Raw genomic sequence first — 19,324 nt, 5'->3', positions numbered from 1 at the left:
AGAAAATTCGCGGCTGTATTGCACATAAACGGGAATACCGTCTGCTATTTTGCGCTCGTTAAATCTGCATACTACAGGCCACTCCACCGACCGAATATCCTTATAGTCATACATTTCTGCGATGAGTTTTATGTCAAATTATGTTGCCAACGAGAATTCGATGAAAAACTCATTCGTCGAGTCTTTTGAATTTACACACTTGTATAAACATGTATAGACAATTAAATTGACTCAATCATTTTAGAAGAGAATATTACTTTTTTCAAAATTCTTATTTTTTTTAGAACGTAAAAGTATTAATAAATTATATTAATACAATTAATATAATTGTATATCATATTCTATGTCTCAATCTCAATTTATCATTTTCTTATCATTTTCTTTTTTTATCAGAAATTTTTATATAAAAATTATGCTTAGAAATAATCATGTATTAAAAATGCATTTTTATCTTATTAAAAAAAAACTTTAAAAAACTTTTTTGAAATTAAAAATATTACATCTCAAATTAAAAATATATTCAATCAAAGCAATAAGAAAGATTTGACGAGAAATTTAAATTAAATTAAATTAAACTAAAGATAATTAAAGATTAACTCTTCGCAAGTAATTAAGTCAATAAAGAATGATTAATAAAAATTAATAAAAAATGTTATTCTAAATTACTTAAATTATAACAAGCATCACATGATCAGTTGAAATCTTACTGTACATGATGATGATCTATGTTTATTTAATATCATAGACTGGTACTATCAAATTAATTAATACATCTTGTGATTGGAATACGCTCGTATGCTTGACACGGACAAGCTACATAAATATCCGCTTTACTAACAATAAGCCTCTGTACTCTGTGTAATAAATGTATCAGCAGACGCGCGCGGCAATCATTCTTCGAACCGGACGGCCAGCCTAAAACGAAAGTTCAAGGGAGGATACGGGCTATGTCAAAGTTAAGTCTGGAATGTGGATTACGTATACTTGCGAAGACGTAGTTAACCCCACGCTAGCACTGATATACTAATTGAATTAGTTATTTCGAAGCAGAAAGTTAAGGGCACGTCTGCGCCAAGTTTTCAACATGAAATAGCTGGCAGAATCGACGTGCTAGCACACCGAGTTCGAAAGTTCTTATTAACCCGGAAGTTTCGTTCAGTATCGCGCCTGAGTGTTATTTAATCACTAATTCGAAGAATATATGTGTGGCCTCGCGCGCTTTTATGAGGAACGAAGTGGGGAAAGAGAACTTTTCTCCGATTAATTTCGATGCCCTGAGGGCCAACATTGATTATTAACAACAAATCCCGAAATAGAACTGTAATTTCTGTGGAATCTTCTTCGCAAAAGATTGTCCATTTTAATTACCGCGATTATCTTTACCAAATTTCGCCTTTTACTTTATCTTGCATGTGCATTTACTCGGTATACTCGGCTTTCAGTTTTTATCTTATTCGACAAACGTTGCGTGAAATGCTGCTTAACGAGGAAATGAATAATTATAATCTTGCGTTAACCGCATTTATCGAGGTCTAATTTGCATAGGATAATATTCGCAAAATTAGAGGAATTAATAATTCATTATATTAAAAACAAAATCCTCTACTCAAAGCTTTCTAATCTACCACTTTGAAAGAATGTGCTTATTCTTCTTCTTTGACGATAAACGCGATTAAAATATTTTACGCATATAAAAAGTATTTTATCTCGAATTATGAATTGATTTTTTCGTTTTTAAAATACATTTAATAACAGTTTTAGTCTTAACAACAAGAGTTATGCATATTAAACGGTGAGTAAAAAATCATTATCGAAAGAAATTGTTTAAAATAGATTTCAAGTAAATACTTGAAAAATATATTTGAAGAAGAATAAGATTTTACTATTTATATTTTAATATCTATATACGAACTAAATTATTAATCTAATAATTAAGCTGTTATTATAATGTTTGATCTTATATTTCTATGAAAAAGACTCACCGGAAAGATGTATGTAATACACCACGAAATGCTGCATCTGTAAAGAACAAAACTTCAGGTAAGACTTGCGTATAAATTCCATTTAGGAAGATACTTAAACTAATATTCGAAAATATATATATATATGATACAATATATGTACACATATATGTATATATGTGTATCAATATATGTACATTATACACGTACAGGAAGCTAATGGCATGCCGGGACTAGTGTTGAATCACTTCACTTGCACGGATTGCAGGGTTTACAGTGGTACCGCAAGGGAGATACCAGGGTGATCTTGCCACACTACAGGAGATATAAGCCGCTTTATGTTCTCCTGTCCCATCTACAACTGTAACGTTGTCGCTCGCAAAGTTAGTGCCGATTGACGCGTAGATAGCAGGTTGGCTCGTGAATTTAAAGCTGATACCTCCCACGACGTTTTACTATTATTAAGTCGATCCTCTAAAACATTAATGCAAAAAAAACACACATGTATTATTACTCATCTCGACGACGTTCGTATAGCAACTGGTACATCTCCTCGCTATTAGGACGCATTTATTTCTTATACGATTCGTAGACGCGACTCGTAAAAAATAACGTGACGGACGAAGCTCTCGCGCTAAATATTTTATATCGAGAAACGACCGCTTTCCGAAGCGATAAAAATTTTAACTGTATAAATAATTAAAGACGCAAGAGATAATATAAGAGCGATACTGTGTTACGGCAACAAGATTATTTTATATTCAATTTTTTCGACATATATAAAAATCAACAAATGCTCATGCATCACACGCGATAGTAGACATTTTAAATTCAAAATATGTATAGTCGGTCACTAACGCGGTTGCTCGTCATAATAAAACACGGTTAACATGACGCCATTTTATATAAAAGTTTATTATGTAGACTTTATGCTTTTGATTTGAAAGGTTTTTATATTATTATGTAAAACGTCAGATTTCAGATTTTAAATTGTCATACCTCGGGTATATCAGTTATGCATTAGCCGTACGATTCGGTGCGTGATACGAGGAGTAATGTGTACGTAAGTTTCTACGAGGAGAGAAGCGGGGATACACTGGAAGTTCGCGCGCTTAAAGTTTCGATATGATGCTCGAACGATCGCGTGCTGATTGCGCGGTATTTGTCGGGCTACTATCGGACCGTTACTACTTGTAAGATCCAAGAGTACGGAATACACTGATTGCAGGCTTGTAGCTCGAGCAAACTTCACCCCTTGCCCGTGTTTGTGCTGTCTGTTCGTGAAAGTTATCATCTCCCGAATGAAGTTTGCACTTTTCCGCGCACGTAAAGAGATCATCGCGATTCCGAAGGGTAAGGCAGGAAGAAGTGACGGCGGCAAGCGAGGGGGACTGGGCATAATTTATGACGGATAAAATCAATGATGACTCGACTCATTTGCGATTTACATTTTGACTATATATTTTTAGATTTTATTACTGCTGATAAGGCGCACGGAAAAATGTAATTAAATGGTGAAATCAGACAACGATAACAATCTCGTATTGTAACTTATATCTAGGATACATATATTGCTTTTATTATTTTCGGACAATACAATGCGTGAGGAGCGGAGTTTATGTATCATTTGTGAATATCTAATCAGTTCCATTATAACGACAATTTTATATTATATTTTTGTGAAATATATTCCTATTGTAATATTTGTAATTATCTTTTAAAAAAGAATTTTTATCTTTCGTATAAATCATTATTCAAATAAATGTGTTTAAAATTTATTTTTAAATAAAAAAAAAAAATTTCATATATTAACATATATTACCAGTGATATAAAACATCATTTATTTTGAAAATAATATTCACGGTATTTTTATATTTATAAAATAGAATAGAATGAGATTAAAGGATATATATATATATATATATATATATATATATATATATATATACACATATATGTGTGTGTGTATTATATGTATATGTATGTATGTGTGTTGTATATTACAAATGAAAAATTTTAATTATACCCATGTATGGAGGAGATTCGTGATATCATGTTTCGATATCACGAACTTTGTAGAATGCAGATATGAGTGAATTTATTTGGATAATATCGCGACATCCAGAGGCCAGCCTTTTCTCTATTTCTGCCATTTTGCACAATAAATCGATAAATACAGAGTTGGGAAAATCAACTAAAAGAAAACGTTTATACTAATAATAATTATAAATACTTGACATATGTGCATGTCAAAACATATAGTAATACATACTTTTAATAACACATAAATGAATTTCCGTCAATATATCCTGCAATGCAAGTCCTTTGTTCAACTTCAGTTCTTGAATTTCTTAATAATATATATTAAAGATTATATAATTTTTATATAAAGAAAATTATTGTATATAGATTTACTATAAAAGGATACTTTTGTAACATGTATCATAAGATTCATTAAGCAACCAGTTTATAATAGTATGAATATCACTTGGTAATGGATGCCCAACACAGTTATATACATTCTCTTGATTTACTATGCCATAAGCAAACCATGTACTTTGAAGTACACTTAATACTTTTCTCATATCACCACCACTTAATGTCATTAATGCTTCCTTTCCATCTTCTGTTACTTTTAAGCTATACAATTTTTTATTAACAAATTATGTATGTAAAAGAAATCATAAATAAATAATTAAATATAAAGTGAAGTTTTGCTTACTTTTCTGCTTCAATAACGTAATTTAATCTTGGTATTATTTGTTCTGCTGCAAGAGGCAGAAACCTAAATCTGGTACAACGAGATTGTAAAGCTGGGATGATTTTACTAAGGTAATTGCATATGATGCAAAAACGTACATTATCCGTATATTTCTCAATAACTGAAAATAATATATAAAAAGAATTAAATGTAAAGAATTTGAAGTCTACAAACATATCAAAATTGTCACCTACTTCTTCTGAGTGCATTTTGAGCATCAATTGTCATGGCATCTGCTTCATCCAAAATAATTAACTTAAATGCAGATTTGTACATAGTGCCTGTACTGGCAAAACTTAAAATTTGGCCTCGAACAATACCAATGCCTCTGTCATCAGAAGCATTTAATTCCAACACCTAATATGTAACAAGTAACTGCATATGAATAAAGATAAAAACATGAGATTATTTAATAATAAATATAATATATTACCATTGAATTGAATTGTGTTGGAGTATAAAGTTTACGAGCACATGCTAATATAGTACTGGTCTTTCCTGTCCCAGGTGGTCCATAAAGAAGCAGATGTGGTAATTGATTTTCGTCGATAAATTTGTTTACTGTGTAACAGACAAATTTGCATTTTACTCATTATATTAATTTAGCCAATAAAGTATATATAAAATATATATAAAATATATATAAAGTATATATAAAAAATTTCATATATATTTACTTACTCGTCCTTATTATTGTCTCATGAGAAATAAGTTCATCCAAACTTTTGGGACGGTATTTCTCGACCCTAAAATATATAACAAGATTTTCAGTTAGCAGGTTTCAATCATTAACATTTTAAATATTGTACTGACCATGGTAAATTAGCACGTTGTTCAGCAGTGGTGGATGACATTTTGTTCACAATATAAAACTATTAGTTTGAAAATTATGTTTTAACGATTTAAAGGTTATTTCATTGCCGCGTGTTTTAAACTAATTAAACGTTTCCTCCATCAACCATAGAATGTAATTTTTTGTAGATGGTATGCCGTATTTCAATAAGGATAATATCCATAAATGATGCAAAAAAGAGAACGGCTATTGCGATGTTTCTCTTGAAATGTTTTTCAGTCAAGCAGTCGGTAACGTCATCAATCTTCAATTTCCCGGGTCTATTGAGCACACTTGATCGCGCCTTTCTCTCTGGTGTATAGATGACGTTTACAGATATTTAACAAAAATGAGTTTGGAACAAAGAGATTGGAGATTCTTGTCAGAAATGTGGATATACAAATAGTTTTGAATACATTTATTGTGTGTATATAATAAGAGTCATCAATTATGACACTTTTATTAGTGAATTTGACCGATAGCACGGATATTTACGACTGGTGATTTCCTAGCTGAGATCCTTGTTGACAATTCTTCAAATAAAAATGTTAGTGTGAGAGATCATGTATATCATAATATGTCAAATATATATAATTAATTAAAAAAAAATTTCATGTGACATTTTATTATGCATCAATATAAATGTGTGGTATCTACTATCATTTTGAATTGATTTTTTTGAATTCATAAATATTTATAGATGTTTAGTCCCATACAAATAAAACATGAATGTACAACTGTAGAAGATGTAAATACCAATAATAGAATCAGGACTTCAGATAATTCAATATATCCTTTTATCAATCAAGATGTTGAATACAAACACCGTCAGTTATCTCAATTTTGGGAGCAAACACAATTATCGAATGAGACACCTACAAAAAATGAAGTTCATGATCAACACACTATGTTCCAGGCAGAAGCAAGTATCTATACATTATTATGTAAGTAATTAGTATATTCATTATATATATTTAATTCTATATATTTGCATCTTAGGATACTGGGAGCTTACCATATATGAAGAATTATGCGCAAAATAATGTATTCTATCAAGTTAATCAAGAAGATGGCAACAATCAAATACAGACAAATAATCAATGTCTCCAGAGTACAAACAGTGTTGTCATAGTAGAGAATAAACAATCACAATTATCACAAGATTTGCAAAATGTAGGAAATATTAATCAGACATTAGCAACACAAGCATCAATTGTAAAAAATAATCGTCTTGGGAGACCATCAAAAAGCTCCACAGAATCTAATATGGGAAAAAAATCGAAATGTCAATGTGAGATTTGCTTTAAAGAATTTGGACACAAGAGCAATTTATTTATACACATGAGAACTCATAATGGGGAACGACCATATAAATGTAATCAATGTGAAAAGTGTTTTACGCACAGTGGAAATTTGGCTATTCATATGAGAACACATTCTGGTGAACGACCATATGGTTGTCAGATATGTGGTAAAATGTTCAGTCATAGTGGTAATCTTTCTACTCATTTGAGAACTCATTCAGGTGTGAAACCTTACAAATGTAGCGTGTGTGGTAAAGAATTTAGACATAGCGGCAACTTATCAATACATGAGAGAATACATTCCGGAGTTAAACCATTTCAATGTAAAATCTGTGGGAAGGAATTCTATCATAGCGGTAATTTGACAACTCATATGAAGAAACATCCTGTAAATACAAACACAAATGCAATTGACTGTGAAAATGAGCAGAAGCATATATTACATCCTGAGATAGATGTTAACAATACTGCTTCTTCAAATTATTTTAATAATGTATCTTTAATGCTCAATGATGACATTAAATCTATACACAATACTAATAATGTGGTTCCTATAAAAAATGAAAGTACAGAGGATACTGTATTAAACACTGTAGGATGATTAGTATTCTAGTTGAAGTTAAATAGTATTAATAATATTATATACAAGTATATAATTTGAATCATATAATTTGTTACGCAAACTAATACCTTGATAACTAATCAAGATTTTTGAAAAATTCATGATTTTGAAGAAGAAAAAATATGCAATATATGTGTAATATATAACTTAAAAAAAAATTCATTTCAGATCATGTTATTATTTCAAACTTTTTTATTACATAATATATATTAAATAGTAATATATATCACAATATAGAAATTTTTTTAAATATTTTTTATTAAAAAAATAATATTTTGATTACAGGCTTTAATTTGTAACACATTACATGATTCATCCAGCATATTAAGAATTTTTAGATTATTGAATCTTTATAGTATTTTTTTTAATGCTGTATACACTTGTAAATGAATAATTTTTTTACTGAAAAAGGCAACAAATTGCCTTCATTTCTACTTTGTGCAGTTACATGATAGTCTTCCTGTATTATCTTAATGTAACATTATTATATTGTAATATAAGATTCGATTTGAAAATTTTATAGATTTATTTATATAATAGATCAGTGAAATATTAATTATATAATCTGTGATGTTTTCGTGTTACTAAGAGAGGATCTGACAAGATAATGAAAACTTTATTTTATAAAAAAATTTTATTTATATAAATTATTAACATATTTCATACTTTTCTTGTTTAATTATATATTTATATAAGTACTTGATACTTTTAAACTTAATCGCCCTCGGATTAAATGAGCAAATCATTACAATTATTATTAATATCTTTTGAGTATATAAAGTAATGCATATAAAAATAACAAAAATAAATAGCACAGTTTGTATGAATCTTTGTTTTCCTATGTGCAATTTACATGTAATAAATTAATGATAAAAATGCTTGTTAAAACATTTTCTTGTTATGTTATTTTTTATTTTTTTTTCTTATTATATACAATTTTTTCCAAGGAATGTTATTTCTACTTTTCATTCTTTTATATCATATTTCATATTATAGATATTGGCTGAGTGATAGTTTGCAAGTGAGATAAGTTAAATACTATATAACTTTTAGTCGCGCGAACGCGAACATAAAATTCTATTCTATTTAACATTTTTAAATACTTTTTATATAATAATATATAATAAATTTTTAAACAAACTAATAAACTTGTCTTTTATGTATAAAATTTTTTAGTTTTAATTATATACAATTCTCTCTCTCAGTTTAAATAATACTTATTTACCAATTTGAATTTCAGATATAATCTATATTGCTAATATAGATATTTTATATGTAAGATATTTTAATACTGTATAATTTCCTCACATAATCTCACAGACAGGAATCAATATTTTTATTAAGATAAGAAATTTGTGATTTATGTGTTTTATATGATCCCAATATTACTATAAGAAATTTACTATTTTTTAATATGCTATTATAAAATTATTAGTTTATATTAGATATAAAAAACTATGGAATGTAGATTATTTTACTGGATATTAATGTTTGTTTAAAGTCATTGGTATAGACTAGGGTAACTACGATGTTATCATAAACATTATTTTAGAAAAACTTTCTTTCTGTTTGAGCCCTTTACTATACTGCTTACTTTCATTAAATAAATATAATTATTTAATGAAACAATTATATGCAATTAACGTACAACTTTTAAGGGGACAGTCATGTTCCGCGGTAAACGTGCTGCAAGAGCTTCTGCTACATTTTCAGAAAGTTCATGCCAAATATATTGTCCAATTATAGGCACATCTTCCAAAGGTAATTTGAAAGACACCAATAATGTCAAACATAGACCGTCTCCTCCTTGTCCACCACTAAATTCGACAGACAATAAACCATGCGGCTTATGTTGTGCTACATCGTTCCCGAATATTTCCTAAAGAACAAGCGATAAACGCGTAAATATACATTTATAGAGCAAACTTATTCTTTTCCTTTAAACTATTTAATTTTTCAACTTATTTCTTAACGTTTTTATTTTTTCTATAGACAAATATATCGGATATTTAAAAAAATCTATTTAGAATATACAGAAAATATCTCTATTTAGAAAAACATACATTTAATTTTCTATGTAGTAAAAGTAGATTTTTAAAAAATTATATATAAAATATATGTAATCAATTGCAATATATACTCACTGTCATAAAGTTATGCAAAGTAGACAGTAAATTACGATTTGGATTGACTTCACAAATTGGTGGATTATATTGTTCAGTATCAGATATAAGCACATGCAATCTGTTCCTATTGTGACAGAATTTATTCATTTTTTATTTTCTATCTATTAATTTAAATATAATTATATTGTTGTAAATTATTATAATTAAAGTTTTATTAAATATTTATATCACTTACGTTGCCCTTTTTTTAGATGTAACTATTAATCTCAGCAATAGTTTTGCATGTGGTTTGGTCATGGGCATTAAATAAGGATGTTGAGAAGTAGATTTATTTGAAACATAACTTCTACCTCTATCTAAGAGATATATAATATCATTAGACCTTAGTGGCAAATCATTTATGTTTCTTATCCAACATGCCTGTAAGGATTCCTCATTTGCTTGATCAGGTGTTTTTAGAACACCGCCAACTATATCTCCAGTAAATACAAAGCGAAACCATGTGCCATTTGCACATTCTACCAATATTAGAGTTGTTGGTGCTATTACTAGACCTGTTTCTTCTAAGACTTCCCTTTTTACAGCACTTATGAGGTTTTCGTTTTTCTCCACTCTGCCAGCTGGTAAGTACCATTTTCCAGTACAAGAAGCTTTTGCTTCTTGCATCATTAATACTTCACCTTGATCATTTATAACAACAGCAGCGACTATGTATGTCACTGTTTTCGAGCAAATGGGAATATGTCCTGTTAGTTGACCTGATTTTGCAGCTATAATATAAAATAGTTTAATTAAATCATTTTTCTATTGTGAACAAAAAATCTTTTAATAATATTATAACAATAATTAGTAAATAGATAATTTGACATACCTATTGTGTCACTCGCCAAAATATGTACATTACATATGTCATCATTTTCTAATGCTTGTCCGGCAAGCAATAATTGAACTTGATTCTCTATAAAATCTGACATGTTATATATAAACAAAAATATTATTTTGCGTGCAAAATAAAATGCAATTCAGATATATATTAAATGAAAATTATCGTTACCGACTTTGTATGATTAGTGATTAATAAACAACATGAAAGTGACAGGTGACAGCTATCAGCTTGTAAATATGTATAAAAATAAATCTCAAGGTAGAGAGAAGACTGAGAGATGTCATGACCTGCTTTTAGGTGATCCCTGAAAGCGATACTCCCTCTATGGACATTGAAAATATGACATAAACTACAAAGCCAAAGTCCATGAATGTTCTCAGAAGGTATAATGTGCACAATTTCTGGTTTCGTTCCGTGCTATGTGCATGAAATGCCGGTAGCACCAGAGTATAACAAGACACTCATGTATATAAATTGATAGTAAATAAATTATTCAATGCGCGAAAAATACTGTAATCTTCCAATGTAATGTTCAAAAATGAAATAAATATTTTTCTATATTCATTGCCATATTTATATATTTTTATTTACAAAACACAAAATGCCTGCTGTGAAATAAAAACATTTTTAACTGTTATTTCTATAAATTTTAACTGTTATTTCTATAAATTCTATAAATTTTTCTATACATTCAATGTCATATTTATATATTTTTATTTACAAAAAAACAAAATGTCTGTTGTGGAATAAAAACCTTTTTAACCGTATTTCTATCAATCTTTTTAATTAGCAGTAAACTGATTTTTGATATTTATTAATTATTTTTTTAATTATTTAAAAATTTAATTATTAATACATATATAATATAATATAATTATTATATTAATAATTAATATGTATAATATATATTAATATATAATATATATTAATAACGTATAATATAAATTAATATATAATATATATTAATTTATATATATATATATATATATATATATTAATATATATAAATAATTAATAATTATTAATATAATAATTATAATTACGGTATCTCTCTTAGTCTGACTCTTTCTCTTTGACCTATCCGGCATGGGTGACCCTACCAGTAATTAAGGCCGGTGTTTACACAGTCTTATATTTAAAATCGTTTTAAGTAAAATTTAGAAAATGTTTGTTATTTCATTGAGACAGAATTTTAAGATGCGATCTAAGATTATATGCGATTTAAGATGATTAAATATAAAAACAAATTGTATGAATACCGGCCTACGTTACCGCCGGCATAGCTCTCCGGATCATTAGAGTACTCAAACCTCCTCACCCGGCAAATGCCTTCGTTAAGGTGGAGATACCATCGAAGAGGTACAATTTTTTTATTTTATTTTCTTTTAATATAATGTAGGTTTTTCAAATTTTCCAAATAGAAAATATAATACAAAGAATGTATAAAATATACATATTATATATATATATATATATATATATATATATATATTATATAATTATAAAATATTATAATGCATAATTACATAGCTTGCAGTCATATAAAAATATATTACAAAATGTATATTATAATTATAGTACAATTTATAAATTGGTATCAACATCAAATAAATATGTATTCGAATTTATTCAAATATTTTCAATAATACGGATAATGATGTTGAGAGCACACACACACTCTTAGACTTACAATAATACTATATATATAGAAAGAAAAAAAAGGAAAATTCGGAAAGTAAAATAATTTTTCGAAAAATGAAGATATATTTTCCATTTTTCGACATTTATTCAAGATTTATTCTCTATTGTTACAAATATCTTTTATACATAATTTTGTTATCATTTTCATAATAGTATAACTTAATATATAATATTTTATTTTAACTCAAAATACAATAGAGTTATAAAATATGAATTAAAAAATTAATTTAATATATAATAATACAATCAAATTGAAAGTATATAATGTATAACAATAATAAAATATATATACATAATACATATATATATATATATAATACATAAAATTGTTAATACATAAGATAATACATAAAATTTTTCGTTGAAAATATATAGTGTAATACATAACAATAAAATATATATTATATATAATACATAAATTAATACATAAAAAATTGTTATGTAGAATATATACATAGATTACTTTACTATATTACACAAAAATATCCGCAATACGTACAACGTAAAATTGATTAGAAATTTTTAAAAAATTTTTAGATTAGCGTTGCTAATAATCTATCGCGACTAAAAAAATAATTAATAAATTTATCGCTTGTGTTCCTCTCAATTAAGAAAAAGTAATTTTAATGCGAAATTTTAATTCATTTTATAAGATTTTCTAAAAAAAATGTTTGATGACGCGGAAAGATAAGTAAAACTTTGATGTTACCCAACAATTAAATCAAAGAAAAAATTAAATTTCGCGGTTTAAATTTCGCGAATATATATAATAAAAAAATAAATTAATAATAACAGTAATATTTAACCACAATACACATAATTTCTAATAATCGGAATACAACGTGCGCAATATAATTATTATCATTTTGTGCGACAATAAAAATATTGCAACATTAGAGGCGCATTTCATATAATTTGCACAATATTATAATATACGTAAGGAATCAAACGCGGATGCAGAATCTAAGAGCCGATTTCTTTTCAAATATACAATTTCATGTAAATTTCGCGATCAAAAGTAAAATATATATCTTGTTCCGCGAACAATTGCAAACAGGCTAAACTCTAATAATTCTTAAAATAATCGCGTTATCGCCACGCTCAATGAAGAATAACTGGCCTAACGATTAGACCAGATCAAAATCCCTCTGCCGAGTGACACGCTGGTTAATATCTGACAAAGAGAAGAACGATCCTAAAGGTGGGAAGCGACTTCAATTTGTCTTATTTCTTCTATTTCGGATCTCGCGAAATCGATCCACAACGGATAGTTAAGTGATTCATTAAACATCAGAATCTTCTCTACAAGAAGGAACGAATCCCCGATCTTCCTGATTGCTCCCGATAACAGCGATTTCGCAGCGGATTAACGACTGTTACCCTTCTTATCATTTTCAATATATAATATTAAAATTCGCGTAAAAAAACATCTTCCATTTTAAGAAATCTTTTCTTTTTACTAAAAAATGACTGGATATAATAGTTTTTATATACATGTTACAATCAAATATATTTAAAGGTAAAATGAAATACATGCGCTTTTATCGTTGCTTGATTAAATGTGTGAATAATATTAATTTTAGGGTACCAAATATGCTCAAAATTCGAGACAAATCAAATCTGATAACAGCAAGATTAAAAAAAAAATTCAATTTGAATATTTAGCAACATCAAATGAAAGATTATTAAGAAATTAATTCTTCTGTTACATTTAACAGTTAAGACTTAGCATGTAACAATAATTTGCAGATATCTTACTGATATCAGAGTACCCATTCGATTTGTCTCGAATTTTTTAATTAATCACACATTTTATATTATATCATGCATTCCTAATTTATTATTAAGAATAATATTAAAAAATAGTTTTTCAAATATGTCACAATTTACGCACATGTATTTTATTATATATACACTCTTATCTAAAATAAACTAATTATAATATACATAAGATAGTGGAGCATCCAGTAATTCCTGCAAATGGTTTCTTAAAAGAGACCAAAAATAAAATTAATTCAAAATTAATTAATAAAATATATTTGTTTGTAACCAATTTTTCAAATAATAAAAATTTTGCATAAAAAAGTTTGCGCAAAAACTTATTAAATTAAATTTATATTTGAAAAAGTGAATTTTATCTATTATATCCATTTTTGAATTATTATTAAATATTTTCATCATTAAAATAATAGTGATATTAATAGGAGACTATTAATGGAAGAACATTTTTAACAAAAAGAGAAAATATACCTTCTTTCAAAGTATAATGAATTTTGTAATTCGATTTCAAACAATGTATGGTGATTGTCGTTAAATCACTGCCAAAACATTGTTTCCAGGAACCGCCACGAAAACCTGGGTTTAATTCCTACTCTGTAATGAAACTTTCAATTTTCAATGAGGCCGAACTAAGCGTTGCGGATAGATCTCACAAAAACCGGCGAGAAATAACTTTCCGCAATGAAAATCGTTTCAATTCTCCGCCAGTACAAACCGCGCATTTGCTAGCGTCCACCTGACATGAGGGATAGCGATAAGGCTTCTTCGTCGAGACAGCGATCACATCCAAAAACGTGAAAAGAACGCAATTGTTTGAAATATAATTTATTATAAAAATCAATAAATCGTAATCTATAAATATTTAACGCGATGCGAAATTCTCGAAATACATTAAATTAAAAACGATAATCAAAGAAAATTATTTTGTTTTATAGATTTTAATTTCCGCATGATTGATAATGTTTAATATTTCGCAATATTTTATTTTCGAATATACTTGTGTTTTCTATAATATTAAAAGAACGACAAATTTTACGTAAAAAGCTAATATCTAATTATTGGGTTAACATCGTGTTTTTCTTGATTCATTTTTATTTAATAACCTTTATATTATGTAAAAAAAATTTTTTTACGGTATTTGCGCGATTACGAAAGTTTCTCGAATTTATTAATAATCTTTTAGTATAAAAAATAAGCTATCCAAATATTTGAATAATTTTGCAATAAAAATATTCAAATAAAATATATCAAATGTGTTAATTAAACAAATTTTGTTATTGTACGTATTCACCTAATTTCGTGTAATGTACAATAGATTTCTTTTACATTATTACAACTAGATTATAATTTCTATACAATTGCAAAGAAAATTATGAAAAATAAAAAATAATATAATTACAATTTATAGATATAATTATAATGTTAATTACAATTTAATAATTGATGCTATTAGTATCAATATTCTCAACATAAGAAAATTGCAAAATTTTTATTATTTAAAATGATTATTCAATGATAATCAATGTATATGATTTCAAATAAGTTAGAAAAAAAAATTATTTAAATTGAATTACTTTTGTCTCTCAATATTTTATCAAATAAATATTATCATATTAGATACTAATAACATTCACCTTTGAATTTAAAATTGTATAATTTAAAAAAAAATACAATTTTTAGTAGTGATAAAATAAAATATTAATACAAAAAATAAAATATTAAATTTAGTACATGTTATACGTATAATAAAATGCAACTTAAATGTACATTATGTATTTAAGTTACATTTTTTACATTTTCCATACATTAATTTTTTTATTTTTATTTATAGTTTTTTTTATAATTAATTTCAATTCTTTATATATAATTTATTTAATTTTATATGAAATAAATTATATATATATTTAATTTTTACATGCCCTAATAGCCCTAACAATCTTAACAACCCTAACAGACCTAATAGCCCTAACAAGCCTAATACAGACCCTTAAACATAACATATTTTTATATTTTTTTTTCTTGAAAACAAATTTAATTTTTATATGCTTTAATAGCCCTAACAAACCTAATAGGCTTAACAAACCTAACAGTCCTAACAGCCCTAACAGACCTAACAAAGACCTAACAGCCCTAGCCACCCTACTTGCTGGCTTACGCCAGCAGAAATTCACGATCAAGTGAAATTTGGGGAACCCTAATTAGGAATCCGCGATAATGAAAAATTTAGGAAGCCCTAAGCGGAAATTCGCGATAAAAGGAAGCTTTAGCGGCGCAACACATCTTTTGGCAATATTGCCAATATTGATGTATTTTCCAAGCCAGTTATCTCTGCTTCTGGCTATATTCATTTTGACGACTATTTGTTTACGATCGTACGATATTATGATCGTATTTTAACGTACGTCATTCAGTCGTCAGAAATGGCGAAATAAATTGTCATGCATAAAATATAATTAGCATGCATTTTAACTCTCGGTCGGCGGGTTGCTTATAAATATTTTTATTTTTTAGATTAAATATTTAGAAATTAAAAATCTATTTTTAAAATCGTTTTGTAAAGGCCCATATATATATAATGGAAATAAATATTTCATGTATGTCTATATCTATTGTTATTTTATAAATATTTTTTCTTTTACTTTAATTTTTACACATATTGTCCCGCCAATCAAGAGTTAGAAGCAACGGATTTCTTCATGCATTTACAAATCCTTTGCTTCAAAATAAAAAGTTGTCACTTACCGGCACTGATGCGCAACAGCGGAATTGATATTGAAGCTATGTTGTCTGTAACATACAAATATAAAATGCAAATTATATCAATGTTCAAAATAATTAATATTTTAAGAAATTATTATTGGACTCATTGAATTTTATATCCGATGTACGCAATTATAAATAGATGTATAAATATGAAATAATTTTATAAGTAATTAATTTTGTTTAAGTAGAAACTTTTATAGAAAGAATTATTATAAAAATTTGTCCAATTTTTTCATGTTTAAATCATTTATATAAATCAAATTAATTAATTAATTAATTTATATAAAATTAATATAAATAATAATACACACCATCAGGTTGTTCCGCTGATGCAAGATGCCTTTCCTAGGCCTGCTCCTCCTCTCAGATCATCTGGATTGGTTACATCTATAACATATACATAGAAAATCCAAATTATAATAACGTCCAAAATAATTAACATTTCAAAGAATTATTATTGTATGTATTGTGTATCTTATATTCAATCCATATAATAATAAGTAGATTCATAAAATAATTCTATAAATTAAAGAAAAACATTATTAATAATTCTTTAATAATTTTATAAAAGCTTATATCTTTACAAGAGATTATAGCTTTTATTTAAAAATCTTTTTCTCTCTTATTTAAATCATATAAATAAACAAATCAAATTAATTGTTGCGATTAATTGTTTAATTTAAATTATGATAAATATATTTAATATTTAATATATAATTACAAATAAATAAATTGCTTACCAGAAGGTTGCTCTGCCGAAGCTCGATGCCTCTCCTAGGCCTCCTCCTCCTCTCAGTCTTAATCGCGCGATACTTTTAGCGGCACTCCCGCACTCACGTGCGATATTTTTATATCGCTATTTTCGCACTTTTACGCGCGATACTGAACGGCACTCCCGCACTATTCGATACGATTAAAAATTTTCTGTTTTGTCGCGCGATGTATATATTTAATATATATATACTTTAAACGGCACTCCCGGTTTCGGTACGATCGAAAATCCCGTTTCACTTGTGAAAGTGGGATTGCGAGAAAGTCCAACGCGAAAACGCGATAACGCGATGACGCGAAAAAGGTAAACGCGAAAACGCGGTAACGAGACGCCACCGTCCACGACACGTTGACGGCACCGACGACGAAAAGTCGACGACGCAATATATATATATATATATATATATATATATATATATATATATTTCTTTTTTTTCTTTTTTTAATAATATTTGTTTTTTTCTCTGAAAATAAATTTAATTTTTATACTCCCTAATAGCCCTAACAAACCTAACAGCCCTAACAAACCTAACAGCCCTAACATCCCTAACAGTCCTAGCAGTCCTAACAGCCCTAGCCGCCTTACTTGCTGGTTTACACCAGCAAAAATTCGCGATAAGGTGCAATTTGGGGAGCCCTAATCGGAAATTCGCGATAAAATTTAAAGAGCCTTAACCGCGCAACACATCTTTTGGCCAATATTGACCATGTATTTTTCAGGCCAGTTATCTCCACTTCTGGCCATTCATTCTGACGACTAATTTGTTTCAAAAACGATCATGCGATTATGATCGTTTCGTTAACGCACGTTATTTAATCGTCAAAAATTGCAAGTTATAAATTATCATGCATAAAAGATAAAAAGCATGCATTTTAACTCTCGGTTGGCAGATTGGTTAGAAATATCTCTATTTTATAGATTAAATATTTATCGATTAAAAACCTATATTTTTATAAAATTGTTTTTTATAGAGACCGATATATAATAGAATTTTAGAATATTTCATGTATGTCCGTCATACAATTGCAATAAAAATATCATCTATTTTTATTAAAAATATTTTTCCTTTACTTTTTCACTTTAATTTTTACTCGCGTATTGTCCCGCCAACGGAGAGTTAGAAGCAATGGATTTCCTCATGCATTTATAAATCCTTTGCTTCAAAATAAAAGGTTGTGACTTACCGGCACTGATGCGCAACAGCGGAATTGATATTGAAGCTACGTTGTCTGTAACATACAAATATGAAATGCAAATTACATCAATGTTTAAAATAATTAATATTTTAAGAAATTTATTATTGGATTCATTGAATTTTATGTCCGATGTGCGCAATTATAAATAGATATATAAATATAAAATAATTTTATTAATTAATTTTTTCAAGTAGAACCTTTAGAAAGAATTATATAGAAAGAAATATACAACATATTACAAAAATTTTCTCAATTTTTTCTTGTTTAAATCATTCACATAAATCAAATTAATAAATTAATTAATTCATTTATATACAATTAATATAAATAATAATATTCACCATCAGGTTGTTCCGCTGGTGCAAGATGTCTCTCCTAGGCCTGCTCCTCCTCTCAGATCATCTGGGTTGTTGCGTCGATCTATAATATACAAATAGAAGATCTAAATTGTAATAATGTTCAAAATAATTAAAATTTTAAAAATTATTGTATGCATTGAATTTTATATCCGACGCATATAATAATAGCAGATTAATAAAATAAAATATTACTAATAATTCTTTAATAACTTTATAAAACCTTTACAAGATTATAAATTTTATATAAAAATCTGTTTCTTT

General features: G+C 27.4%; 4 protein-coding genes across 5 annotated transcripts in view; 1 reads left to right on the top strand and 3 right to left on the bottom strand.

Annotated features, from left to right (window-relative positions):
- LOC105256420 overlaps positions 1–2,429 on the bottom strand; it is a 70,727-nt gene extending 68,298 nt beyond the window's left edge. Inside the window, exons 1-2 of the mRNA XM_025409415.1 lie at positions 2,172–2,429; positions 1,983–2,019 (exon numbers count right to left, since the gene is read on the bottom strand). The gene's annotated coding sequence lies outside the window, so the exon portion shown is untranslated. The remainder of the gene's footprint in view (positions 1–1,982; positions 2,020–2,171) is intronic.
- A 1,497-nt stretch (positions 2,430–3,926) lies between these two features.
- LOC105256421 (replication factor C subunit 5) lies at positions 3,927–5,745 on the bottom strand. Its single transcript, XM_011266305.3, has 8 exons — positions 5,537–5,745; positions 5,405–5,469; positions 5,157–5,284; positions 4,918–5,080; positions 4,685–4,844; positions 4,391–4,602; positions 4,235–4,312; positions 3,927–4,156 (listed from the first exon to the last, which is right to left on the bottom strand). The coding sequence occupies exons 1-8, from the start codon at positions 5,575–5,577 to the stop codon at positions 4,014–4,016; spliced, it is 990 nt and encodes a 329-aa protein (XP_011264607.1). The 5' UTR covers positions 5,578–5,745; the 3' UTR covers positions 3,927–4,013.
- Positions 5,746–5,869: 124 nt separating this feature from the next.
- Positions 5,870–7,519, top strand: LOC105256422 (zinc finger protein 239). Of its 2 annotated transcripts, none has more exons than XM_025409416.1 (3): positions 5,870–6,102; positions 6,365–6,477; positions 6,555–7,519. In XM_025409416.1, the coding sequence occupies exons 2-3, from the start codon at positions 6,463–6,465 to the stop codon at positions 7,458–7,460; spliced, it is 921 nt and encodes a 306-aa protein (XP_025265201.1). In that variant the 5' UTR covers positions 5,870–6,102; positions 6,365–6,462; the 3' UTR covers positions 7,461–7,519. The 2 variants fall into 2 exon arrangements, with proteins under 2 accessions (XP_025265201.1, XP_011264608.1); XM_011266306.3 differs by having other exon boundaries at positions 5,873–6,102; positions 6,256–6,477; positions 6,555–7,512.
- Positions 7,520–8,920: 1,401 nt separating this feature from the next.
- On the bottom strand, positions 8,921–10,734 carry LOC105256419 (8-oxo-dGDP phosphatase NUDT18). Its single transcript, XM_011266301.3, has 4 exons — positions 10,479–10,734; positions 9,843–10,377; positions 9,626–9,731; positions 8,921–9,360 (listed from the first exon to the last, which is right to left on the bottom strand). Exons 1-4 carry the CDS (start codon positions 10,579–10,581, stop codon positions 9,121–9,123), a joined length of 984 nt encoding a protein of 327 aa, XP_011264603.1. The 5' UTR covers positions 10,582–10,734; the 3' UTR covers positions 8,921–9,120.
- Between the last annotated feature and the right edge of the window lie 8,590 nt (positions 10,735–19,324).

This window comes from Camponotus floridanus, unplaced genomic scaffold (assembly GCF_003227725.1).
Source record: "Camponotus floridanus strain SB8 unplaced genomic scaffold, Cflo_v7.5 scaffold262, whole genome shotgun sequence".
Taxonomy (NCBI): domain Eukaryota; kingdom Metazoa; phylum Arthropoda; class Insecta; order Hymenoptera; family Formicidae; genus Camponotus; species Camponotus floridanus.
This window is presented reverse-complemented; position numbering and strand designations above follow the sequence as displayed.